The sequence below is a fragment of the Notamacropus eugenii genome, chromosome 2 (assembly GCF_028372415.1).
Source record: "Notamacropus eugenii isolate mMacEug1 chromosome 2, mMacEug1.pri_v2, whole genome shotgun sequence".
Taxonomy (NCBI): domain Eukaryota; kingdom Metazoa; phylum Chordata; class Mammalia; order Diprotodontia; family Macropodidae; genus Notamacropus; species Notamacropus eugenii.
Window position 1 is genome coordinate 348,141,376 of NC_092873.1, and position 26,401 is coordinate 348,167,776.

A 26,401-nucleotide genomic window follows, 5' to 3' on the forward strand; every position below is an offset into this window, starting at 1 on the left:
GCATCGGCTCAGAGGTTCTTCAGCCGGGGTCTGCGGGTCCTCCGGGGATCCCCCAGGCCCGGCTCCCCGGCTTCCTTCAGGTCTCACTAAAATCACCTGCTCCCTAGGAGGTGGCGCCCCGGGGCGTCCTGCCCGCCTCGCTTGCCCCAAGCTCGTTCGCACGAGCAATGGCTGCTGGCAGGCGGCCTCCGGGCCAGCCGGGGCTCCCGGGGCTCCCGGGCAGCCGGGGCTGGGTGTTCCTTGGCATTCCCCCCTAGCACCGCGCCAGCACCCGGCAGGTACCTTAACGTTTACTGACAGAGTGAACCTCTCTGTAACGGCACTGCAGCCTCGCTGGTTTCCTTTCGGATCCTTTGTGTTTATTTGACGCTTTGAACTGCATCACACTGAGACTCACCGAGAGGTCCGCGGGGCAGCGAAGCCCGACCTAGGGCTGGCCCGGGCGCGGGGAGGGACGGCACTGGCGGACTTCAGCCTTGGACCAGAGGGGGCGCTAGAACAAATACAGCCCGGGAAGACGACGCGCGCCTTCCTCTCGGTCAGACTTGGCGGGCGGCTGAGCTGCGCAGGCGCGGTCTGGGGTGGGCCACACCCCGCCCCCTCACTCCCCAGCTCAGGTGGCGCAAGCGCAGTCTGCAGGCGGGAATGGCCGAAGTAGTGAGCTTCAGGGAACCTGTCGGGTCTGACAAGACGCTGTTTGTGTGGAAGCTGAGCCCCGGGCCCGGGGCCGAGGCCCTGCATGTGAGCCGGACTCTGGGACGCGGGGAGGGGGCGGGAAATGACCGCAGACGGCCGCTGGGACATCCGGGCCCCTCCGCCCCCTGCCTCAGTTTCCCCAGCTCGCCCCGTTTCCCGCCTCTGCTGCTGAACGTAGAGTGTCGGAGCTGGAAGGGGTGATGTTGGAGATCATCCACAACTGTGGAAACTGAGGCTCAGAGAGGGAAGGAGGCTGGGCCACATACCCCGGAGGCGGGACTCGAACCCAGCCCTTGGGCTCCTTCCACTCTGCCCCTACCCAAAGACACAAAGGGACATTTGTTTTTCAAGTTTCTGCCCTCGGTTGAACCCAGTGCCTTCAGTCGGTCAATAAACCTGATAAATTAACAAATAATAAATTAATTAAAGCACCTACTATGTGCCAGGCCCGAGCAGAGGCTGGGAAGCAGACGCAAGCACCCGCTATGCGCCTGGTGGGAAGAACGTTGGCCCAGGTTGGGACCCTGCCTCCCGTGTCCTTGCTGCCAGTGGGATACCTTGCAGGTCGGGGGAGGGAAAGGAATAAGCGCTCATGGAAGCCCCTCCTGTGTGCCAGGCCCGGCCCTGTGCTGGGCAGGCCCGGTGCTCAGCGCTTATGGTCAGTGATGCTCACAAACATCCTGGGAACTGGGTGCTGTTATCGTCTCCATTTTACAGTTGGGGAAACTGAGGCCAACAGGTGAAGTGACTTGCTCAGGGAGGGTCTCACAGCTAGGAAGTGTCTGAGGCTGAATTTGAACTCAGGTCTTCCTGTCTCCAGACCCAGCACTCAGTCCATTGCACCACCTAGCTGCCTAGCTTGGCAGAATCATTTAAACACCCTGGGCCTCAGTTTCTTCATTTGTAAAATGAGAGGGAAGGCAGATGGACTGTATTTCCTTTAGGGGCCCTTCTGACTCTAGAGCTATGATCTATAAAAAACAGCCCCTGACCTCACTTTGCTCTGGAGGAGAATGTACCAGGACAGATAAGTAAACTAACAACTTGTGGGCAATAGTGATGATCCCTTCGGGGAATCAGGGAAGGCTTCCCAAAGAAGGTGGGAACCTGAGCCAAGTCTTGAAGGAAGCTAAAGATTCTAAGGGAGTATATTCCAGGCTTTGAGAGGGTGGGAGATGGGGAGAGTAGGGAAGGTGGGGAGCAAACTTGCGGGTTTTCTGGGCTAGAGATTTCACAGTGTTCCTGTGGACCTCTCCCACAGCACTCTCTGTTCACAGCGTTCTCTCAGTTTGGCCTTCTCTATTCAGTCCGTGTCTTTCCATATGCTCCTGAGATCGCTCCTGGCTTCTATGCCATTATCAAGTTCTATTCAGCAAGAGATGCCTACAGAGCCCAAAAGGCATGTGATCAGAAGCAACTGTTTCAGAAATCTCCTGTGAAAGTGAGTATGCCTACCACCTCTGTAAGAAGTTTACACCTAAACCAGACAAAAGATGGGGATGAGAGCTAATAACTTCATTCTTATTTTACAGATGAGGAAATTGACGCTTAGAGGTTAAATGCCTGCCTAAACCCACAGAGCTTTTAAATAGTAGATATGGGACCCCAGAGATCTCTTTACTATCAACACTGAGGATCCAAAGGTTTATCCTACATGTTATATAGAAGGCAAGCATAAGAGCCCCCAAAACAGTGGTCTGCTTTTATTTTACTACTAGGTGAGCACAATAGAATTTAGCCATCTCCTATAGATAAGTACAATATTAGAAATAGCTTATTTTCTATTAAACTGCCAGTCTCCAAAAACATGAATCTTAACATGAGTAGATATGACTGAAAATCAACTATAATGGAATCTTTTTGAAAGCATATTCCTTTTACTCTTATTAATCTGGTATCAGCTGAGACCTTTTGCTTGTCTTTAGTACTGTCTTGCCTTTGTAGTTTCTAGCTTCCTTATCCACTATGCCTCTTTCCCACCTGTAAACAAGAATGCTTAGATTTTCCACCTTGTTTGCCATATAGTCCCCTCTCTAAAAACCTTATTTATCATATCAGAAGTTTCAGACTAAAAAGACCTGTGGAGAGCATCTGGTCAGTTCAATGCTCTCATATCTCAAGGCCCAGGGAAATCAGTGACTTTTTCAAAATCACACAGGTAGTAGGTGACAGAGCTGGGATTTGAACTCAGGTCCTTTGATTCCAAATCCAGTGTTGTACTAAGCTATTTTTTCCCAGCCTTTTCCATAATCTATCTTTCCTTCTCCATTTTTTTAACCTTTAAAAAGTAGCAATTTATTGGTTGGCAGATTAGTGGTTTTCTTTTTAGCCCAGAAACTCCCTAATGAGTTCAGATTGGAAACTATTCTGCAATTTATAGTCTTAGAGAGGTGCCTTAATTCAGGTTAAGTGACTTCCCTAAATTCATATAACCAGAATAGAAATCATGTCCTTACTCCACGGCCAACTCTCTAGCCACTAGGCAACAGTGCCTTAACTTAGTTTGTTAAGCCTCCATCATTAAAACACATGAAGCATAACCTTGCAGATTTTTGTTAGATTAAAGCCAGACGTTCACCAGTAGGCAACTGTGAATGTAAATATTTGAAAGGTTTCTCTACGCCATCTGGCCAAGAACCATTGTCTTCAAATATTGCCTCATTCTGGAAGTCCCTGGCATACATTTGAACTAAACTATCTTTCAAACTAAGCCATATTTAAAATACTAGTCTATATTTAAAGGGAGTTTTCAAAGGAACTATGATTTCACGGGTGTGAGTACACCCTCCAGCTATGCAGATGGCTCCCCATCCTTGCTTTCTCATCTTGTTGAGTCTTGTGTTTCTTTCCGTAAATCATCTGGAGTTTGTACTTAATGTCCTAGAGGCCTTCCCCTAGTTCTTTTACTATCCAGTCAATGGCACTTGGGCTGATCATTTAATAATTTTTAAATTCCTGGGAAAAATAGGAAATGAAATGAGTCATGGCTTTAGAAAATTATTCTGAGGATTTCATTGCTATGTGACAAGTTCACTGTCTCCAGTCCCATCTCCAGCCTTCTGTTTTCTCTATCAGCACTACCCATCATCAGCTGAGGATGTCACCTGACATTTCTTGAAGACAAAGACCAGCACTGATTTGGTCTATCATAATAATTGAATCATCTTCCCCAAAATTCACATCAAGAAATGAGGGTGCTATCTAATTAATCCTTTTGAGGAAGTATTTGTGTCTTATAAAATGTGTGGTAGATTCTTTGGACATCTCCCAAAAGAACAGAGTGAATGACTTGGGCCCCCAGAGTACATATTTGCCTTGATTCTGTATGACTTTTGGATAGTTGGAAATAGTTCCTATTAACTATGAAACCTGGTACTCATTATACAGAACAAGCATTCTAGCATAGTAGATCTCCAGAAAGGCAGTTGCTGTTACATCTCTATTAAGTACCAATGGCTGTGATTCACTTTCTTGTTTCATCAGGTTCGTCTTTACCCTAGACGCAAGGTGCATCAATATCCCGTCAATCCACTCAGCAGCTTCAAATGCCAAGAACTGGCCAATTACTACTTAGGTTTCAGTGGATGGTCAAAACGAATCATCATGGTAAACTCTGTAGATTTTTATTTATCTTAGATATTTATTTGACAACTCACGACCTTCCTTCAGTTCTCAGTTAGGCCACATATTGAACTAGAATGGAATTAGAGGTCAGGCTCCCTGGCCATTTGAAAGAGGAAAATATGTATCAGATAAGATACCTCTTTTTTTATTGCTTTTTATCTCATTTGCACAGTAAATTGAGGTGATTATCCTTGTTAGTATTTCTTTTGATAACTATAATTTGAATTCAGATGTATTGTGCCATAGGACTAAGCTGAAATTGTTAGACTTAAGATAAAAAAAAAAATCGTGATCACCAGCAACTGCTTTAAAGTCTGTATCTCAGAATTCAAAAATTCTGTAGCTGCAGGAGCTTTCTGACTTCCAAGTAAAGGAAAACACAAGCCCAGCCAAGTCGTCTGCAGGACAAAGTCTGAAGTACTTCTGTGCTTTAGAAGTGGTGCTGCCAGCCTATGGATGTCAAAGTCGTGGAACTGGCATTGCTGGAGAAGACTTGGAGCAACAAGAAGGTCTGTTTCCAAACTTCATGTCCTCAGTGGAAGAAGGTTGAGACTTACCTGGCCACCGAGGCAGAAACCTGCTTTCAGTAGCGGGGGACATCTTAGAGAGGTAGACTTAGTCTTGAAAAAAATGAAAAATGTACTACCAAACTGCCTCAGGAGATAGTAGGTTCCCCTTTCCCGGAGATCTTCAAGAGCGGGGCCAGTGACCACTTACTGGGAATGTTGTTAAGGGAATTTTTGTTCATGTATAGATTGAACTAGATTACTTTTAGGGTCCTTTCTAATTATGACATATTATGATTCTGTGAACTAATTTGTCCTAGATATAGTGTTGTGACTTCCTCTTCCAAAGGCCCTCTGGAGTATTACTGGTTATTGCCAGCCCTTGGGATAAGCAAACAGAGCTTTCTCCTGCTTTCTTCTTTCTCTCCTATACCTTAAAAAAATCCCAAATAAGCTGGCCCTACCTAAGCCCCTAATGAAGGAAATAATATTTGCCCTGAGGTTTCTGATGGACACTTTAAAAGCATATAGTGGAAAGAGAACTGGTTTGGGAGTCAGAGGACCTGGGTCCAGGTTCTGCCTCTGTCACTTATTAGCTGTGTGACTTTGGGCAAGTCTTTTAGCCTCTTGGGGCCTAATGGACTCAATGGCCTCTAAGTTCCCTTCCAACTTTAAATTTATGAATTTTCTATGTAGACTTATAGCAGTCTTTATTGGCTCAGTAAAAATGAATTACATTTATAAAAATCTAGGCAGACTTTTTCATTAATTTTGTTAACTTTGGGCAGCAATTGAAAGGAAACACAGTGAAGTAAGTGTAGTTGTAGAGGACTGCTTTATTTAGTGCCTGAATTATACAACAGTACAAAGTTGTCTTCACTGTCCTGAAATTTAAGGCTTTAAGTTAAGGTCAAGATGTATAATTGAGCTGAGATTCATGCCCAAGAAATAGGAGCCAGCCTTGGCCATCAGCATGCCACCAACAACTCTTTCTTGATCTACAGTTCCAGCCTTTGACATAAGGGCTTTGGAGTCTTCTGCTTTGGAATTTTAGTGCCACAGCTTAAAAGGTTTAGGGGCAACTTGGTCCCATTTTTCTATCTCCTTTTCAGTAACCCTAGCAACATCCTTATAACATGTGGAGAGTAAAAGTTTATTTCTGGTTTTCCAGAAATATACACACAGCAGGAAACAAATGAGTCACACTCTTGTACTGTCCTTAATTTTTAAATTTAGTCTTTAAGACTAAATATACTGTAAGATAGTTTATTTTGGTGGTATCTAACTCTTAGTTTGAGCATAAATATTTTACTGTCATTCACTTAGACATTTGTAATTTAATATGATTTTTGTATGTCTTTAGGTCCATTAGAGTTTCTTATGAAAAAGAAGAAAACTCAGAAGTTGGCCATTCAGAAAGCTTTATCAGATGCATTTCAAAAATTGCAGATGGTGGTTTTAGGTAAGATTTCATCAGCCTTTAAGTACATCAGTTTAAATGGGTGGGCCATAAGGACCACTGTGGTATAGTGGAAAAGGTGTAGGATTTGGAATCAGAATCTGGGTTCAGATCCTGGTTCTGCCACTTACTTACCTCTGAGATCCTAAGACAAGTCGCTTAACCTTTCTGTGTCACAGTTTTTCATGTGTTAAATGAAAGGGTTAGTCTAGATTAGAGATGTCAGACAAATGACCTGTAACACTCCCTGGTGTTTCCAAACCAGGTTAAAATCAAATTGGGAAATTTTTAGCAAAACCAGTGAAAATACAATAGAATATAGATAATGTTAGTATGTGGTTTTCTGAATCAGTATGTAAGGATGCTTATGTATGATTTAGTGGCCTGCATTTCTTTTTTTTAATCTGTGAATAATATTTTTCCCAATTACATATAAAAACAATTTTTAACATTCTTTTTTAAAATTTTGAGTTCCAAATTCTCTTTCTTCTCTTCTCCCATCCCCCTTCCCTGAGACAGTGAGCAGTTTCTGTATACATGTACAGTCATGCAAAACATATTTCCATATTAGTCATGCTGTGAAAGAAAACACAGACAAAAAAAATATTAGTAGGCTTTATTTCTATTTGAGTTTGATACGACTGGTCTAGAAGACCACTAAATTTGTTGTTTATGGTTGTTGTTCAGTTGTTTCAGTCACATCTAACTCCTTGTGATCTCGTTTGAGGTTTTCTTGTCAAAGATACTGGAGTGATTTACAGATGAGGAAACTGAGACAAACAGAGTTAAGTGACTTGCCCAGGGTCACACAGCCAGTAAGTGTCTGAGATCAGATATGAACTTCCTGACTTCAGGCCCAGTGCTCTATCCACTGTATCACCTTGCTGCCACCTTCTAGATGAAGAAACTGAAATTTGATCAACAAATATTTTATTCAGAGTCTGTTATGTTCCAGACACTGTATTAGGAGCTGGAGATACATAGACTAACATGATAGTTTCTGCTCTCAAAGAATTTATATTGTATCAGGAAGACACACAGAAAAGTACATAAAAAAATAGATATGAAGTAGTTTTGAGGGGACTGCAATAGCAGCGGGGGGACAAGGAATGAACTTATATACGAGACATAATTTGAGCTAATCTTTGAAGGAAATTCAGGATTCAAAGTAGTGAGGAAAGTAACACATTCCAAGCATGGAAGACAGTTTTAGCAAAGCATGGAGATAGAAAATGGAATGCTGTGGGTAAGGAAGAGCAAGAAGGCCAGATTGGCTGGACCAAAGAGAGCATGAAGAAGAATCATGTACAATATGCTCAAAAGGTAGGTTGGAGCCAGGCTGCAAAACAGAGATCACTTTCACTGCTTTGTAGAAAATAAGATCAGAGAGGGGAAAATTTTGAGGTAGGGAGACCAGTTAGGAAACTGTTGCAGCAGTCCAAGTGACAGGTGATTTGTTTGAATTCAATTCAGTTGGGGGGAAAGAAGGAATAAGGAAATTCAGAATTGGGATTGGTTTGGGAAGAATGATGAATTCTATTTTGGACTTGTTGGATTTGAAATGCCTATGGAACAGAGTACAGATTGTTCAGTAAATGGTTGGTCGTGAGGGCCTGGAGCTTGAGAGAGGCTGGGGCAAGGTGTAGACACCTGGGAATCATCTTCATAGGAATCATTGAACCCTTGAGAACTGTTAGGATCACTGAGAGTATCAAGAGAGAAGGGCACCCAGCCCAGAAATCTGAGGCACTCCCGGAGTTGGGGGACATGTTCTCCTTTCTGCCTGGATCTTCTCAGCTCAAAGCACTGTGTTACATACTGGAATATAAAGACACAATGGAAAACAGTCCCCATCTCAAAGAACTTAGATTTTCCACTCCTTGGGGATACAGCGTATAAACACATACCTGTATATATGACCGTATGAGAAGAGGAAGAAAACATTAACAATGAAGAACATCTAGAAAGGTTTTCTATGGGCATATGACTTGAAATTTGAAGGATGCTAGTGCCTGGGAAATGGAAGTAAAGAGGAAAAGCAGTATAAGCTTTAGGAAATGCATAGATGTGGTAGTGGGAAATGAGGAATTTGGAGGGAAATGAGGAAGCTCTTTGAGCTAGAATCTATACTCCCAGTCCATGAAATAGAGTTTTATACTGGAAAACACTGGCAGATGCCAGATTAGGAAGAGCTTTCACTGTTGAGGTGTGAAGTTTGTGTGGTTTTCTATAGATGATGGGCATCCAGCTAAGTATAGTGAGCTTGGGAGGGCACAGACTAGTGCATTAAGGGCTTTTACATAGCTCCTATGATAATTAGGGAGAGTTGACTATCATTTTCTCTTCCTTCTATTCTCAGCACAATGCAATGTGCCTTATAAATTCTAGATATAAATCACTTTTTGCTACAAATTTGCCCTGACCTGGCATGGATAGGTTCTGATCTTCACTGGTAGAGGAAGCAACAATATAGATGAAATCACAAATTCATTGAAATGCCTCTGAGTGGTAATAATAATAATGAGTGATAATAGCTAACATTTATATATCACTATGTTAAGTACTTTACAGTTATTATCTCATTTGATTCTCAAACTCTAGGAGGTAGGCATTACGGATTTTTTTTACATTTTTTAAGAGGATGTCTTGATCTTGTTTTATTCTACTCTAATTGTTACCAAAAGCATATAGGTTCACTTCTTGCTCAAATTGCTTCATTGGTTGTGTTTCTTTCTTAAATATGTGATATATTGCTGTAATCGTGTTTGTGTCTTATTTAAAGTTTTTGCATCAGCATTCACTAGGGAAATTGGTCTACAGTTTTATTTCTCTGTTTTCAATCTTCCTGGTTTAGGAATTAGCACCATAATGTGTTGTAAAAGGAATTTGGTAGGATGCCTTTGCCTGATTTTCCAAATAGTTTCCAAATGTCCCTTTCTTTAGTATTGGAATTAATTTTCCTTAAATGTTTGGTAGAATTCACTTGTGAATCCATCTGGTCCTGAGGATTTTTTTTAGGGTACTCATTAATGGCCTGTTAAATTTCTTTTTCTAAGATAAGATTATTTATATTCTATTTCCTCTTCTGTTAATCTGGGCAATTTATATTTTTGTAAATATTCATCCATTTCACTTAGAGTGACAGATTTATTGGCATATAATTGCACAAAATAGCTCCAAATAATTGCTTTGCTTTCCTCTTCATTTGGTGATGAATTCACCCTTTTCATTTGTTTCATTGTCTGTGTTACCTTTTAGCAAGATATAATTTCCTTACTTATTTCTTTTAACTAGAACTATTTTTGTGTTGTCATGATTACTACCCTTGTTTTTTTTTTCACTTCAGCTGAAGCATAATAGATTCAGCTCCAGCAGCTTACCTTTACTCTGTGTGTCTCTTCTGCTTCAAGTGTGTTTCTTGTAAACAGCATATTGTAGGATTCTGGTTTTTAATCCACTTTGCAATCCACTTCCATTTTATAGGAGAGTTTATCACATTTACATTCACAGTTAAGATTACTATGTATTTTTTAATTTCATCAGAGTAGAGAACTTGTAGTTTTAGAACTAGAGAAGTCTCTGCACTGATGCAGATATAACTTATTGTCTTAGACGTTTGCCTTGGGTACCAGGAGGTTCAATGACTTGTCCATAGACACACAGTATGATAAGACTTGAGCTAAGGTCTTCCTGACTCTAATGCCTAGTACTTGCTCACACACACACATACATTCTCTCTCTCTCTCTCTTTCTCTCTCTCTCTCTCTCTCTCTCTCTCTCGCTCTCTTTCTCTTTCTCTCTCTCTCTTTCTCTCTCTCTCGCTCTCTTTCTCTCTCTCTCGCTCTCGCTCGCTCTCGCTCTCCCTCGCTCGCTCGCTCTCGCTCTCTCTCGCTCTCTCCCTCTCCATATTCCATCAGCTTAAAAAAAAACCATAACCCTTCCCTTCATTTTATACCTTTTCCTCCTGTTTCCTTTCCTTCCTTTGGTGCTCATGTAGTCCTGACTCTTGCCAGAAGACAGTGCATCCCTAACTACCTTTTTCAGTCCTGGTTGTACCTTTCCCAGTGCCTTGAGTCCTAGAGGGAGTGTTGGAATACAACTATTGCCACTCCCAGATGCTCCCCCTCCTGCCATCACTCAACAACCCCTACTTCTTTGAGGTTCACTTTAAACATATCATCTCATCCATATCCTGGTGGCAGTTATTTCCTGGCTTTCAGGCCATTCTGTTCCCTTTTTCAAAGTCTTCCTCCCTACTCCAATATCTGCCCTTATATCCAGGGACTTCAATATATACATATCATTATTTCCTTACATCCCTTGGTCTCCAGTTCCTCAATCTTTTTAACTCCCATTACCAGCTCCTTCACTTCACCTCATCCATACACAGGAATGATCACACCTTTGATGACCTTTACTCCCAAGTGTTCCATTTCCGTGATCAAGAAGTCTATTGTCATCCAACCATAACAGTTTATCATCCCATCTCTCCCTATCCTTTAATCCTCCTAACTCTATCCATACTTTTACTCTTCCCTGATTATCTATCATATTCCCCACAGTACCTATTCCAAACTTCTTTCTCTCTTTCATCCTCCTACACTGCCATGCCCTCCTTCCTCTAAACAAAAACCCATAACTTACTCAGAAAATAAAAGCCATTCACTGTGAACTCCCTTTTCTTTCTTTTGTACTTCAAAAGCCCTTAGTATCATCCCACATTAATTCCTTTCCTCTAGCTTCTGAAAAAAGAATCCCTTTTCCTCACCATGACCAGTCCTTCTCTATGTACCCTTGATCTCCTTTCAGTTGCCATTAGCAGATTGCCCCCATAATTATCCCTTCTCACTCTAATCTTCAACCTCTACTTATCTATTGGTTCCTTCTCTGCAGCCTACAAATAATCTCAGGATCTCTCTCATCCTTAAGAGAAAAAAAAGAGAGAGAACTCATCCTCTCAAGCTTTCTGATATTTCCACTCACTTGTCATACCATTGCATTCTGATTTCTGACATTATGACTCAACTGAAGTTGCCCTCTCCAAAGTTACCAAGGATCTCTCAAGGATCTGCTGGCCTTTTCTCAGTCCTCATCCTCTGACCTGTTGGCATCATTTTGTACTTTTCTCCTCCTTGTTTTCTTGGAGTTTTTATGACACTGTTTTCTCTTGATTGCCTGCTTGTCTGATCCAGTTCTTGGGATTTTTTGCTGAATCATCATCCATAACACACCTCCTAACTATGATTATACCCTAAGACTTTCATGAGTCTTCTTTACTTTATATCCTTGGTGTCCTCATTAACTTCCACAGATTCAATTATCCCCATGCAGACATGTCCAGCCTTAGTCTCTACCGAGTTATAGTCCTGCATCACCAACTGCCTTTTGAACATTTCAAAATGAATGTCCCACAGACATCCCAAATGAAACATGACTCAAATAGAATTTATGTCTTTCAGCCAAACCTATCCTCTTATGATTGTCCCCTATTTCTGTCTAAATGCCACCATCTTTCCAGTCACCCACCTTTGCATCCTTGGAGCTATCCCATATTCCTCACTGTAACTCACCTCACATCTCCATTCGGTTGCGAAGTCTTATTGATTCTACTTCTCCAACCTCTCTCAAATCCATTCCCTTCTTTCTAATCACACAGTCACCGCCCTACATTAAGCTTTCATCATCTCTTGCCTGGACTATTTGCTCTCCCCTTCTCAGGTCATTTCTCATGCCAATCAATCTTCCATACATATGCCAAAATGATTTTTCTAAACTGTATGTCTGATCATGTCATTCCCCTGATCTGAACTCCAATAAACAGCTACCTGTTACTTGAAGGATTAAATACAGACTCCTCTTTGGCACTTAAACTCCTTCACTACCAGATTTCAACCTAACTTTCCAACCTATCATACATAACTCCTTTTCATACACTCTTTTGGTGCAACAAACTGGTCTTGATACTGTTGCTTGTACACAAACCTCCATTTCCAGGCAGGAGTTCCAGGCTCCTCATTTGGAAAGTATTTCCTCCTCACTGCTGCCTCTTGAAATTCCTAGTTTACTTCAAAACTCAGCTCAACCTCCAACAATTCCTTCTATTTCTGACCTCCAGGGCCAAATAGAAAGATCTAATCCATGTGATAGTTCCTTCAAATACATAAATATCTCTGTTGTGTATACCCTGGATTATCTTTGGTCTCAGCCAAAACAGTCTTGATTCCCTTGTGAGGTCTTCCACCCTCCTTTGAATAACTGACCACAGATCAAGAGTTAGAAGGGGCCTGAGAGACTACCTAGTCCAACCCCCTTATTTTATAAATGAGGTAACTGAGGCTCAATAGATTTGAACTCAGTTCCTTTAACCTTAAATCCAGAATTTTACCCATTGCACCATCCTCCCCCTCCTTATCAATGTCCTTTCTAAAATGTAGTGAAAAGAACTGAGCGTACTATTTCAGTATATAGAAGTAAGACATCCATATTGTCTGGAAGCCTTACTTTATGGTTTATTAATGCTCAGCTGTATTTTTCAACATTAATTTTTTATCATTCCCCCCACTTTTTTTTTTTTTTACCATGGAAGTTACCAAGTATGGAAGTGTATGTTGATTTAATTAAGAGTGTCTTACCAAGTTCTTCATAGACTTTCTCTTCCTCCTCATTCTTTACATTAGATGTTGGTGCATAAGCAGCAATTATCTTCATAATTATCCTTTTGCTCATCATGAACTCTGCAAAACAAGAAGACCATACATCCCATCAAGTTGTTTCATGTTTCCTTTTGACGCACAATAAAACCAATTCAAAGAAAAATGTGTTTGCTCTAAGCTGTCTTCTTCACAGTCTGTCCCTACTTCTGTCACTGGGATAGTTCTTTGTACAACCCCTAGCACAGGAATTTAGATGATGGTAATAAGACTGAAAGACCTTTTAAAGGAAAAACCCTACACTTTTTATTTTTAGGAATTAAAGATGTTTAATGTCCACTTATATATTCCACCAGGGAGACTGGGGAAGGAGAAATAATTTCTATATTCTAGATAATTCTGACTTGAACTCTTTTAACTCTATTACAGAGAGTGGTAAAGTGGCTGTAGAATACAGACCCACTGAAGAAGGAGATTCTGCCACAGGAGAATTCGAAGACTTGATTCAAGTATGTGAAAATTCAGGTTTGAGTGCTTCCTGACTGAGTTCTGTATCAGTAAGCACTTCAGTATACACAGGGGGGATCTGCTACCACAGACCTAGGTTCTTAGATCTGTATTCATAAAAGGAAAGGCAACTTTGGAGGGGTTAACAATCACGTTAATCAAGCATATGTATCATTCCTTTAACCAAACATATATATCATTCACCTAGTTAAGGTGAGTTAGCACCCTGAACTTCAAAGAAAATACAGAGAAATCAAAAATCAACAGACATGGCTTCCTCTACCTGACCATCAACATCTGTCTGACCATAGTTACCAGAGAGGGAAGCACCGGCATCTGGGTTTTCCAAAGGGAGTTGGGGGATGCTTCTTAGCGACTTCCCAGAGAACTCATCTGGCCAACAAACACTTCCAGTAAGCCCCAAAGTAAAATCTCACTCTCAGAGTATTTACTTTTTTACACTATTTATACACTTATAACCCTCTGACCCAGTACCTCAGTAGGTAAAACAAAAGGTACTTGGGACCCTATTCTACAAAACAACTCTCCTAATCAAGCTTCCCCAATAAGCAGGCCTATCAATGGGTGGAGAAGATCTTCTTTAATCACATTATTCAGTCAGAGGCACTTTTAGTAAAACAAAAACAGCAAAAGATCCTAATTTGATTGCCATCACAGTTCTAAATAACTCCTTCATCTGAAATGGGGAGGTGGGAGTGGGGGTGGGAAGCAAAGGAAGGAGTCCCAAGGTTTATAATAATAATTTTGAAACTGCTTTAGAATTCTAGGGAATGTTGTTTGTCCTGTGGCCTAGGCCCGCATGGGGAAAGAGAGCTGGTTCCCTAACTCCGAATCCCTGATCCCTCCACACACAGCTTCCCCAGGAGACCTACAATCAGAGAGTGTTCTCCTCACCCTGGGGATCTCACCTAAAGTTTCTCCAGAAGTGAAGTTCAAGATACAAGATGGTGGTATCTCATAGTGTTCCTACAGTTAGAGGCATAAATGAGGGATCATTTTCTTTCCTGGGAAGTAGTCTTACTATCATCTGAATTATATCCCATAGACTGAAGTCTCTAGGGATCCTATACAGTTACCAAGGAGACAGTTCTTCTGGCCCTGTTTGGATATGTATTGTGGGCTGCTGCTTGGTTTGTCAGAGAGGCAACACAAAAGACATGGCTTCACAAGTTGAGAGAGCTTCCAGGGAGAAAGTACCTTCTACCACTGCAAGTCAGATCCTTTCTCTAAAATATATAATGTTAGAGAATTGCCTGAGTCACTGAGAGGTCAAATGCCTCAGGGGTTTAGGTCACATCCAGCTTGTAACAGACAGGATTTTAACCTCAGTCTTCCTGATTCCAAAGCCAGTTCTCTGTCCGTTAGACCATGTTGATGTGTTGTAGCCACACACACACACGCACACACACACACAGAATTTGTTTTAGTATCCTTTTGGGGAACTATTTGGGCTTTGAACTTGATTATCATTTCTTAGAGCTGTAACATGTTTTGTTTTGGAGGGGAGAAGCTGAGTGAGGTGGCTGAGTTTTTCTGCTTGTTTTTATTTTTTACTTTTTTGATGCTTGAAAAATGTTGTCACATAGAGTAAATTTGTTCTTAATTCAGCATAAATATGGCCAACCACCAAGACTTTAGACTTCAACAAATACTGGAACTCAGGGAGAATAATTTGCATTGAAATTCAGAGAAAAAAGATATTTAATTGACAGTAAATGCCATGCCTAATACTAAAATATATAGGTTGTAGAATGATATTTAATAAATGATTTCTGAAATGGCCATTTCTGGACAGCAGTGAGTTAGTGAGGAGTTTCTCATCACAGATGTTTGGGCCAGGGATTGGTTAATCAAATTATAAAGGTATTGAAGCAGGGATTTCATCTACTAGACTCAGATGTGACTTTTAAGGTCCTTCCAACTCTAGGATTTTAATTATATAAAACAGTGACCTGGAAAACCCCCATATATTATTGATAAAAAATAGAAAGGAAAGCGTGCCTTATTGTACTTGTATTAGTGCTGAAATTTTTAGAAGTCCCATCTTAATTTCTCTGCATTGGTATATACTAGTGCAGGGGTGAGGAACCTGCGGCCTTGATGCCTCATGTGGCGCTTTAGGCCCTCTTGATGGCCCTTGGAATCTAAACTTCACAGAATGATTTATTCTTGTGGCCTTGAGGCCTCAGGTTCCCGACCCCTGTATCCTCTAATCTGTCATGAATGAATGAATGCTCTAGGACAGCAAAAGGATGAAGCTGATGAGTATATAGAGAACGTGGCAGTTTTAAAAATATAAATCTTACATTCTGGTCAGTGTATGCATGTGTGTACACCTATAACTTTACCCCTCCCTAAACCTGTACAATATGGTGGAAAGCGCTCTGAACCGAAAGGACCGGAATTCAAGTTGTGGCCCTCTCACTTGTGTGCTCCAGGCCATAGTTTTCTCACCTGTAAACAAAGGGGCAAAACTAGATGACCTCTAAGGCCCCCTCCAGCTCTGGATCTGCGATCCTATCTGTTTACAAGTTCAGTATCTCCCTCTTTTTTTCATTAAGGTCAATAATATTTCTTGGAATCGGTCCTACCAAGAGGAAGAAGAATGTCTCTCCGATTTCGGCCTGGATGAAGAGTGATGAAACTGCAGCTAGAAACAGACTTGCCCTTCCTTGTCCCTGCTGGGCAGAACACACACCCACATACCCTGGCATGGATGGGTTTGTGGTCCTGACACTTGCATCTCAGACCACCCTGTGATCAGGGCATCAGGATGAAGCTGAAGGGGCTAGAGAGGGGGACGAAGGCCCAGAACTGATCTTGTTTGGGTTTTTTTAGAGAGGTGTTAGGAGGGCAGGTTGCCGCCCCACTTTCAATGGGGGGAGCACCGCTGACCTGTGCCTGCACTGAAGTAGGGAATTTGGGATGTGGAAACTCCGCTACCTCTTCTACTACGATTTGCAACGCAGGGGGTGCTAAGGACAAGGCCTGACCCTGCACTTTGGGGCGGCCAGACGGACTCCCTCCCCCTCCCCCTGTCCTTATTGATTAAATAAAAGGTTACGGATTTCCTCGGAATTCGGCTGGGGGCGGGGCTTGTGGGGAGGGACGAAGCCGTTGCTGGGCAACAGGGCGGGCTCTCTAACGGTGATCGGTCGGCTCCCAGGCTAGGAAAAGGCCCCTGGGTCTGAGTTGGCTGCAGCAGCAGAGCCTCCGCATGTCGGGCCGGCCCCTGCCCCCGCTCTGGCTCCGCGCGATGCTCTTGCTGGCCCTGGCGGCTTGGTCTCCTGTCTCTGCGCTAGGATTATCGGGGGCAGAAAGGGTGACTCCCGCGATTCACCGGCGGAGCGGCCACGGGACTCAGCCTGGGGTTGTGGCCCAGGCGCTGGCGGTGCTTCCCGATCCAGCCGCGGTTCGAGCTCAGGTTCTGGGGCCGGGCGAAGTGTTCACCACGGCCCCCGCTCCTTCCCGTGCTTTGGCCGTGCTCCCGAAAGTGTCTGGCGTTCTTGAGGCCACCAAGCGTACCCCTACCCCAGATCCGGAGTCACCTCCGATCTACCCAGCCAAGAGAGCGTCTCAAACCCTGCCTCCTCCAGTGGTGACCACTCGAGCTCCCACCCTGCCTTCAGAACTGCCTCAGACCAGAGCACCAGGGTTCTTAATGCCCCTCGCAGCTCTAATGGTAACTCACACTCCAGTGATGGTGCCTGCCTCAATGCCATTAGCACCAACTTCAGCTACATCCTTGGTTCCAGCCTCATCTTCTACCGCACATCGAACATCAACTGCATCCTGCGTGCCAGCCCAGGACTCAACAACAGCACCTCAAACATCAGCTGTATCTTCGGGGCCATCCCTAAGTTCTATATTGTCTCCAATTCTGGTGCCTTCTGAAATGCCAGATGCATCCTGCGTGCCAGCCCAGGACTCAACAACAGCACCTCAAACATCAGCTGTATCCTCGGAGCCATCCCTAAGTTCTATATTGTCTCCAATTCTGGTGCCTTCTGAAATGCCAGCTGCATCCTGCGTGCCAGCCCAGGACTCAACAACAGCACCTCAAACATCAGCTGTATCCTCAGGGCCATCCCTAAGTTCTATATTGTCTCCAATTTTGGTGCCTTCTGAAATGCCAGCTGCATCCTGCGTGCCAGCCCAGGACTCAACAACAGCACCTCAAACGTCAGCTGTATCCTCGGAGCCATCCCTAAGTTCTATATTGTCTCCAATTCTGGTGCCTTCTGAAATGCCAGCTGCATCCTGCGTGCCAGCCCAGGACTCAACAACAGCACCTCAAACATCAGCTGTATCCTCGGGGCCATCCCTAAGTTCTATATTGTCTGAAATTCTGGTGCCTTCTGAAATGCCAGCTGCATCCTGCGTGCCAGCCCAGGACTCAACAACAGCACCTCAAACACCAGCTGTATCCTCGGGGCCATCTCTAAGTTCTATATTGTCTCAAATTCTGATGCCTTCTCAAATGCCAGCTGCATTCTTAGAGACAGCCGAAGAGTCAAAACCAACTCAGATACTACCTATCTCCTCGGTGCCAGCTCAAGCTGTAGTGCCCCCTCCAATTTCATCCCTGATGCCCACCCAGACCTTAACATCATCACCTAAATTTCTAGGTGCATCTTTGGTGCCCACTCAGACTTCCCATTTGATTCAGACTCTCGCTCCATCCTTAATACCTATCCAAATTTCGATATCATTTCTGCCTCTTGATATATCCAAGAAGCACCCTCCAGCAACTCTACCTCTGTTTCCAGTACTGCCTCAGAATCTAACTGTGAATGTGATGCTCACCCAAGTTTCCAAATTGTCTCAGACTTCAGCTGCACCTGTGGTGCACACTGTAACCCCAACCCTGTCTCCAGTAACACCTCAGACGAAAGCTATGCTTTTGGTGCCTACTCAGACTCTAGCTCCAACAATAGAGAGTACTCAAATTCCAACTCCACTTTTGCAATTATCTCAGATTCTGCCTCTGTCCCTTGTCTCTGGTGAAGCTCAACACCAAGGTCCTCGGGCTCTAGGGCCCACCCAAACTCTGGCGCCATCTCCTGTACCTCAGAAACAATATCAGATTCTAACTACAACTGAGCTACTCACTCGGATTCATTCTCCACTTCCAGAGTTTACTGTACCTCTAGCTCCACCCCCAGAACCACTTCCAAAGCCAACAAAGTTTTATTCTCCATCTCCAGAATTGACCAAAGTCTTGCTTCCACATCCAGAACTAAAGCAGGTTCCAGTTTCAGTTCTGTCTTCTAAGTCAATCCAGACTCCAACTATGCTATTAAACACTTTTCCATCACCTTCTGTCTTAAAGGTGGAGAGGCACCTGGCTCCTACTACAGTACCATCATCTTTAGTGTCACAGAAGAACGTCCAGGAAGTCAGCTTTCTCTGCTTGGGCCCCTGCGCTTGCAAAGATGGGATGCTCTCCTGTACTGACCTGAACCCTGAACTCCGCCTGCATAGTGTGCCAGTGCCAGGACCCAAGGCCCACAACCTCACCTTCTTTTTCCTGTGAGGCTTTTTCTGCCAATACAATGCATTGTAGTTTTCTTAACTCTTCTTCCTTGCTGCATCTCCATCCCATTTTTATCACATTCCTCTCCTTCACCAAACTTCTCTTAGTCTCCATTCTTCTCCTTTACCCATTTCTTCTATTCCATTGGCTTACCTGTGCTTCTGTTTCTTCTTTGACTTTTTTTGTCTCTTTCCTCCTCATACCATAAACTTCCATCTTTTCCATATTATTTTTTATTCTTTTTCACAGATCTGTTTTTTTTCCCCCACAATTTACTTCAAACTCTACTCATTCATTTTATCCAGACTTCATTTTTGTACCTGCTTGGCTCAGCAATTACCCTATGGCTCCTGTCATTCATAATCATTTATTGATATATTATGTACTAAATACTATAAAGGGTACAGACAAATATAAGACAGGGTGGGGAGGGAGAAACCTACAAGGATAGTACGGAAAACACAACATACATAAAAGTTAGCTAACAATTCAGTCTAGACAAGTCAGTAAGCATTTATTAAGTACATACTATGTGCCAGATACTGTACTAAGCACTTTACAAATATCTCATTTGGTCCTCTCAACCTGAAGTAGGTGTAATTACCCCATTTTGCAGTTGAGGATACTGAGGCAAACAGATGATGCCCAAGATCACACAGCTATTAAGTTTCTGAGGCTAGATTTGAACTCAAGCCTTTATAACTCCAGGCCCAGCACTCTATCCACTATTTTTTATTAAGTGCCAAGCATTGTGCTTAACACTGAAGATACAAAGAAAGGCAAAAAAAAAAAAAAGTCCCTGCACTCACAGTCTAAAGAGATGATATGCAAATAGCTTTGGACAAACAAGATATACAGGCTAAATTAGAGATAATTAACAAAGGGAAAGCACTAAAAGGATTAGGAAGAATTTTTTTCAGGTTGGCATTTTAGTTGGGACTTGAAGGAAATCAGAAGACAGACAGAGGGAGATAATTCTAAGCACAGAGGAGAGCCAATGAAAATGCCTAGAATAGGGAGATTTCTTGTGCAAAATGTTAGGGTTAGGGGAAGTTGTAGAGGAATAAATGGTATAAGGAGAATGGCAAGGAAGGGGCCAGATTATGAAGAGCTATAATCTCCAGAGGATTTTTACTTGATCCTAGAGGTAATAGGGAGCCAATGAAGTTCACTGAATAAGAAGGTAATATGGCTGGCCTGTACTTAAGGATGATCAATTTAATGGCTGAGTAGAGAAGATGAACCATAGTATGGAAAGATGAAACAGGGAATCCAACCAGATGGTTATTTGCAACACTGGACAGAATGAAATAAATAGTATGGAAAAGAGGAGGCAGTTATCTTTGACTTTTTCCTGCCCTCATATTCAAAAAGTTATTAAGTTCTATGGATTCTTCCTTTGAAAATTTCTGAAATATATCCTTTTTCATTCTCATTCCCATCTTCTTTAACACCTTATACCTGGATCATTGCAGCAGCATCCTAATTCTGAGTTTTGTGAATGAATGGAGTTGTGATAATATTATTGAAGAGAGGGGGAAATGATCAGGAAAAAATAACATTACATGAAGAGTTTTCACGTTGAGTTAAAGAGCAATGGTATCTTTGGCAGAAATAAGGAAGTTAGGGAGACAGTCCATGTCAAAAATAGAAAATCAATATAGTTTTTATATGTTGAGTTTGAGATAATGTGACATTCAAGTGAAAATGTCCATTATTAGGTAGTTAAGATATATGGGGCTTTTCAGGAGAGAAGTCAAGGACTGAAAGATTTGGGAATAAACTACATAAAGGAGATAATTGAAGTGGTAAGTGTGAATAAATTCTATGAGGCAGAGTATAGAGAAGAGTACAGTGGGTGAAAGGACTGGCCATGGGGAATTATCCATTGTTATTGAATAAAAAGAGGAGAAATGAATCAGATACAAAGAAGCCCTGGTTTCTGGTACCTCAGTGGCCTACCCTACCTGTTTCTAAAGCATGGTTATTTTTGGATGTATCTTGTCCACTCCTTGATTGTGAGCTCTTTGAGAGCAAAAGTTGTATCTTAATTTTTGTGTCTTTCCCAGCTCCCAGCACAGTGTTCCACATATATAGGTGATTAATAAATGTATGAAGTTTGAAGCTTCTTGGTATCTCCTTTTATCGTTTATGGGGATTTTCTTATGCTGTATCTTTTTCATTATATAAGGAATTATTTAGTTTCTTTCAATCAGTTTCTTTATAGTTGCTTATGGAGTAACTATAATTTATCTGGAACGTGTTGATTCCCAGCTCTGCCCTACCCCAGTTGCCCCCTTGGTCTATAGGTGATACATTGTAATATAAACAAATTCCATTTGGGAAAATGGAAGAGAAAGGCCTCAACATGAGTATCTTAGAGTCATAGAAATCTGCTTGCATGCAACTTTCCCCATCAGTTCCATTTTTTTAAAACCATTCCTTTAACCTCCAGCTGTCCTTAGACCCTACCAAACCAACTAATGTATATGAAAAGATTCCCCAAAAGGTACTCATCCCCAATTTTGATATTGCCTGGCATATTGTGACTTTGTACTTACTTGATAATATTGATTCACTTAACAAACATTTGTTAAATGCCTACTGTGTACAGACACTTGAGAAAAAAATAAGTAAGACTTGGTCCCTGCTTTCAAGGCATTTATGCTTTGGTCAACAAGGTATGGCATACAAAAACAATTATAAAATAAAATAAACTATAACTTCATAAGTTAGGTGCAAATAAAATGCTATGAGGGATCAGAGCAGGAAAATTAAAAAAAACTGGATAAATGGGAAAAGGAACAGAGCATTTTTTATGGAGATGGCCTTACCTCTCTTTGTTACTTATCCTCTGTGATTGTGTTAATTTCTTTGACCAATTTCCTTGCATTAATTGCAAAGTTGAAGACCAAGAGTTAGAAATTATTGTCATGGGGTTTTTGTTGAAATATTCTCTATGAGAATTTCATGACTGTACTCATTTTAATTTAGTGACATGAACTGTATCTTTTCACAGAGATTTCCATGGGAACTCTATTTCTACCATTGAGAGAGGTATCTGGAAGTCGTACCCTTGGGTTGAGTCTCTGTAAGTACAACTTTATCAGGCAAATGTGTGGAACTAGACACATTTTGAAATCAGTTTTGATCTGTAGTATTCTGTTTAGAATCTTTTGAGAAGCAAAGATTTTCCACTTGATCCCAATCATTTTTGAATTAGTGGTCACCTTTCTGTCTGAATAAAATTGCAACATCTTTCATATGGGTGGCATTTAGACTATGAATTCTATGTATACAAATTATGAGAGAAAGGAAAATTATTGAAACATAATCAGCGCTTTTTTTCCTTTAAATTTTTGTTCAAACTGGTTTATATGTCATAACAGCAATTAAGCAAATTTATCAAAAAGTGGTGATTACAATGAAGTAAGTCAGTGCAGCAATTTGATTCAAGTAAAACATCATAACCACCTAAGAAAATGGTGAATGATTCAACTCTGCTTATTTAGCTTCTCCTTGTATTTGATTGATAAGGAAATATGAGAATGTGCAGTTTATTTTATTCATGTGGACACTAGAGGATAGATAGATAGATAGATAGATAGATAGATAGATAGATAGATAGATAGATAGATATGTAGATAGATAGATAGATAGATAGATAGATAGATAGATAGATAGATAGATAGATAGATAGATAGATAGATAGATAGGTAGGTAGGTAGATGGATAGATAGATAGATAGATAGATAGATAGATAGATAGATAGATAGACAGACAGACAGACAGACAGACAGACAGATACATAGATAGATAGATAGATAGATAGATAGATAGATAGATAGATAGATAGATAGATAGATAGATAGATAGATAGGTAGGTAGGTAGGTAGATGGATAGATAGATAGATAGATAGATAGATAGATAGATAGATAGATAGATAGATAGATGGATAGATAGATAGATAGATGTAGATAGATGTATGTGGGGCAGCTAGATGGCACAGTGAATAGACTGTTGGGTCTGGAGATATGGCCTTAGACACTTACTAGTTGTATGACCCTGGGCAAGTCACTTCACCCTGTTTGCCTCAGTTTTCTCATTTATAAAATGAGCTGGAGAAGGAAATGGCAAACTATCCTAGTGTCTTTTCCAAGAAAACCCTAAGTGGGGTCACAGAGAGTCAGATGGAACTGAAATGACTGAACTACAACTATATATATGTATGTCTGTGGGTTGTATATATACGCATAATTTAAATGTCCTACAGCAAAAGCCTATTAAGGATTTCAATATCATTTTGACACAAAATTATTAGAGAGAAACAAATACACATTAGAAACAACATTAAAGAGTGAGGAGCATTCAGGAAAGAATTCATGGAGGAGAGATTACCTGAGCTGGGCCTCAAAGGAAGAGAGAGCTATACTGTAAGTAATAGGTACAGGCTGTACAAATGGATGGAGACAGGAGAGGTCAGGAAAAGATCATGAAACATCATCTAGCAGTCCAATTCAGCTGAAACAGAATGAGGATGAAGAGGAATGGTATGAAATAAGGCTAGAAGGATCTGTTGGAATCAAATTATAGGGGACCTTAAATATGGCACTGAAGAGTTTATCCTATACACAGCAAAGGAGCCCCAAAGGCAGTGGTAGCTTAAACCTATGGATTAAGAAGATCATTTTGACAGCTGTGTGAAGGATGTATTAGAAAAGAGAGGCTGGAGGCAGGGAGATAAGTTAGGGGACTATTACAATAATCCAGTCAAGAGGCCAGTTGACTTGTTAGTGGAGAGGGGAAGGCATGAGATGTTAAGGAGACAGAATCAAATGTACTTGGCAACTGTTTGGATAGTGAGGTAAGAGATTTTGACCACAGAACCATAGGATTTAAAGCAAAAAGAAACCTAAGAAATCCTCTAATTCTACCTCTAATTTTACAAATGAGGAAAAGAGGAAAGCCCATCCAGCTAGCTAATGAGCAGAGCTAGGATTCAGATGAAGGTTTTCGGACTCCAGAGCCAATGCTTTTTCCACTTTTTCCAACAAAGTAAAATGTTACTTGACTTCTGCTTTAGGGAATATTTACTTCACATGTTTTTCTTTTAAACAGTTTTAGAAAGTATACAGATTTGGTTCTGGCTCACACTGGTTTGTTATTTGTTGTTGTTAAGTTGTTTCAGTCATGTCCAAATCTTCTTGACTCCATTTGGAGTTTTCTTGGCAAAGATGCTGGAATGTTGGCTATTTCCTTCTTCTTTCCTTATTTTACAGATGAGGAAACTGAGGCAAACAGGGTGAAGTGACTTGCCCAGGATCACACAGATAATAAGTGTCTGAGGTCAGATTTGAACTCAGATCTTCCTGACTCCAGACCTGGTACTGTAGCTACCATGCCATCTATACTTTTAAAAAAAGTTTCATTAATTTTATGGTTTAAAAATATATTTGAGGCTCAGCAAATCAGTGCAATTCATTCTAGTTTTTGTTTCTACAATTAGCTTTAGTGCAAGTTTCTCCTTTTAGGGTTATTTTATTGTAGCTTCTTATTTCCTGGTTTATACTTGGTATTTGTTGAAATTTGAAACCATTATGAAGGTCTAGAATACGTAGGGTGATCATTTCTACTATTGCTGCCTGTTTCTATGCAAATCTATTCTTTGGTTCTGAGGTAAAAGGGAAAGAATGACAATAGGTCCAGCAGCAGAAAGAATGGCTTATAAATGCAACTAATGAGGGCTGAGCTTACCAAGGTCAAGCTAGGAAAGTATACCATAAGGTTTATTACCCACTAATCAGTGTGGAAATGGTATTTCTCTTTAGTGCCACCAACATGTTGGCTTCAGTTGCTGTCCCTAATGAGCTACCATTTCTGGTTGGGAATTTCAAGTAGAATCCATATATATTTAGAACAAGCATAGAGGGTAGGGAGAATCCTGCTCTTTAGCTCTATTAATGGAAAGTGAGAATTAAATCAAGTGTTTCAGGAGAAGAGAACTCTGAGAGACAAACCTAGAAAGATGCAAGTAAGGTTGAATGAAAAATGAAGCATAAGAGTTAACCATATTTAACTTACAACAACCAGATGGTAAGGGATAAAAGTCAGGATGACAATCACTCTTTTTAGTGACTGCCTTTCAGAAATGAAGCAGCTCTCACTGAACAAATTGGTGTCCTAATTTGACATTTGCCCCCAAAGATGTCTTCTTCATTTTCCAGAAATCTCAAGGATAATGCTTTGCACAAAGTAGACAAGAATTCCTTTGAAGGCCTGCTGTCCCTTCAGTATTTGTAAGTCACTTGCTATGTAATAAGCACCAATAATGTTTTAGGCATATAATGTCTACGAAATTTTCCTCTAAATCACACAACAGACGAAACACAAGAAAAAACCTCAATGACATGAAAAAGTGTGGTGAATGGTTCTTAACATAATTATCCTTCAAAGAAAAAAATCATATATTTAGAGTTGGCTACTAAAGATTATCTAGTCCAATAGCATTTATTTTATTGATAAGGTCACTAAAGCTGTCAATAGTAAAGTGTCACCTGAGGTCATCCAGGCATGAGGGGAAAGGCCAGGATTCACAGTCTGGCCCTCTCAACCATGTGTTTATGTTGTCTTCCATGTCCACAGGAAACTGGTTTGTCAGTGTCTGGAAATGATTTGGAGGAGATTTATATTAAGTGTGAGCTTTAGCAAAAAAAAAAAGAAAAAAGAAAAGTCAAAGTTAAGTATGTAATTTGTTTGATGAATGCTCCAGGGAATAGAATAAAATTTCATTCAGAGTCTTCATGTTTATTAATTATTCAAACCTTGATCAAGCACAATTTAACCTTAATAGTTCCTCATTTTCCCAGCAGTTTTTTTTTCACGTAGTGAGCCCCTACCACAGTTGTAGGGATCTTTGAGATCATAGATCTGCTTTTATCATTTGCTTCCATATGTTGTGCACCTTATCTGTTCTACTGCTCATAATACCAATTTTTAAAAAAAATAATTAAATCAAATGCCAGTATTATCAAATCAAATATTTCTGATGATCACTGCTTTGTAGTATAGTTTGATAGCTGATAATTCCTTGTGTGAAGGCTTTGTTCCTTGTGACCTTTTTTCACTGGGAATACAAAGAAAAGCAAAAGAAAAGATAAAATTTATCAGGAGATACAAAAGGTTAACAATTTCAAGGAAAATAATGAAAAAAGGTCACAAGGTCACTTCAAATTAAAAAGGTTTTGCACAAATAAAACCAATGCAGTTAAAATTAGAAAGAAAACAGGAAACTGGTGCGGGGGGGGGGGGGGGGGGGGGCGGGGAATTACAGCTTTTTTTTCCCCTCTGATAAAGACCTCATTTCTCAAATATCTAGGGAACTGGGCCAAATTTATCAAAATA

At 41.1% G+C, this 26,401-nt stretch overlaps 2 protein-coding genes and 1 long non-coding RNA gene across 8 annotated transcripts in view; 2 read left to right on the forward strand and 1 right to left on the reverse strand.

The window, feature by feature from the left end:
• Positions 1–429: 429 nt before the first annotated feature.
• On the forward strand, positions 430–16,541 carry RDM1 (RAD52 motif containing 1). Of its 2 annotated transcripts, XM_072645951.1 has the most exons (7): positions 435–741; positions 1,958–2,137; positions 4,180–4,302; positions 4,664–4,829; positions 6,190–6,288; positions 13,365–13,444; positions 16,025–16,541. In XM_072645951.1, exons 1-7 carry the CDS (start codon positions 646–648, stop codon positions 16,100–16,102), a joined length of 822 nt encoding a protein of 273 aa, XP_072502052.1. In that variant the 5' UTR covers positions 435–645; the 3' UTR covers positions 16,103–16,541. The 2 variants fall into 2 exon arrangements, with proteins under 2 accessions (XP_072502053.1, XP_072502052.1); XM_072645952.1 differs by lacking the exons at positions 13,365–13,444; positions 16,025–16,541 and adding an exon at positions 12,963–13,101 and having other exon boundaries at positions 430–741.
• LOC140528262 (uncharacterized) overlaps positions 9,840–26,401 on the reverse strand; it is a 76,293-nt gene continuing 59,731 nt past the window's right edge. The window contains exons 4-5 of the long non-coding RNA XR_011975129.1: positions 25,555–25,661; positions 9,840–13,019 (exon numbers count right to left, since the gene is read on the reverse strand). This is a non-coding gene — a long non-coding RNA (uncharacterized lncRNA). The remainder of the gene's footprint in view (positions 13,020–25,554; positions 25,662–26,401) is intronic.
• LOC140528260 (uncharacterized) overlaps positions 16,681–26,401 on the forward strand; it is a 75,900-nt gene continuing 66,179 nt past the window's right edge. For 4 of the 5 annotated variants that reach the window (XM_072645947.1, XM_072645946.1, XM_072645949.1 and 1 more), the window contains exons 1-3: positions 16,681–18,995; positions 22,019–22,090; positions 25,225–25,296. In XM_072645947.1, coding sequence (XP_072502048.1) covers positions 16,681–18,995; positions 22,019–22,090; positions 25,225–25,296 — 2,459 coding nt within the window. The remainder of the gene's footprint in view (positions 18,996–22,018; positions 22,091–25,224; positions 25,297–26,401) is intronic. The other variant, XM_072645948.1, reaches the window with a different exon arrangement.

What these genes read in the sequence shown, in the direction of transcription:
- RDM1 (XM_072645951.1), top strand. Translation starts at nt 646, where the DNA reads ATGGCCGAAGTAGTGAGCTTCAGGGAACCTGTCGGGTCTGACAAGACG. An exon ending in AGACTTGGAGCAACAAGAAG is followed by an intron (nt 4,830 to 6,189) that starts GTCTGTTTCCAA and finishes GTATGTCTTTAG; the next exon opens with GTCCATTAGAGTTTCTTATG. An exon ending in ATTGCAGATGGTGGTTTTAG is followed by an intron (nt 6,289 to 13,364) that starts GTAAGATTTCAT and finishes ACTCTATTACAG; the next exon opens with AGAGTGGTAAAGTGGCTGTA.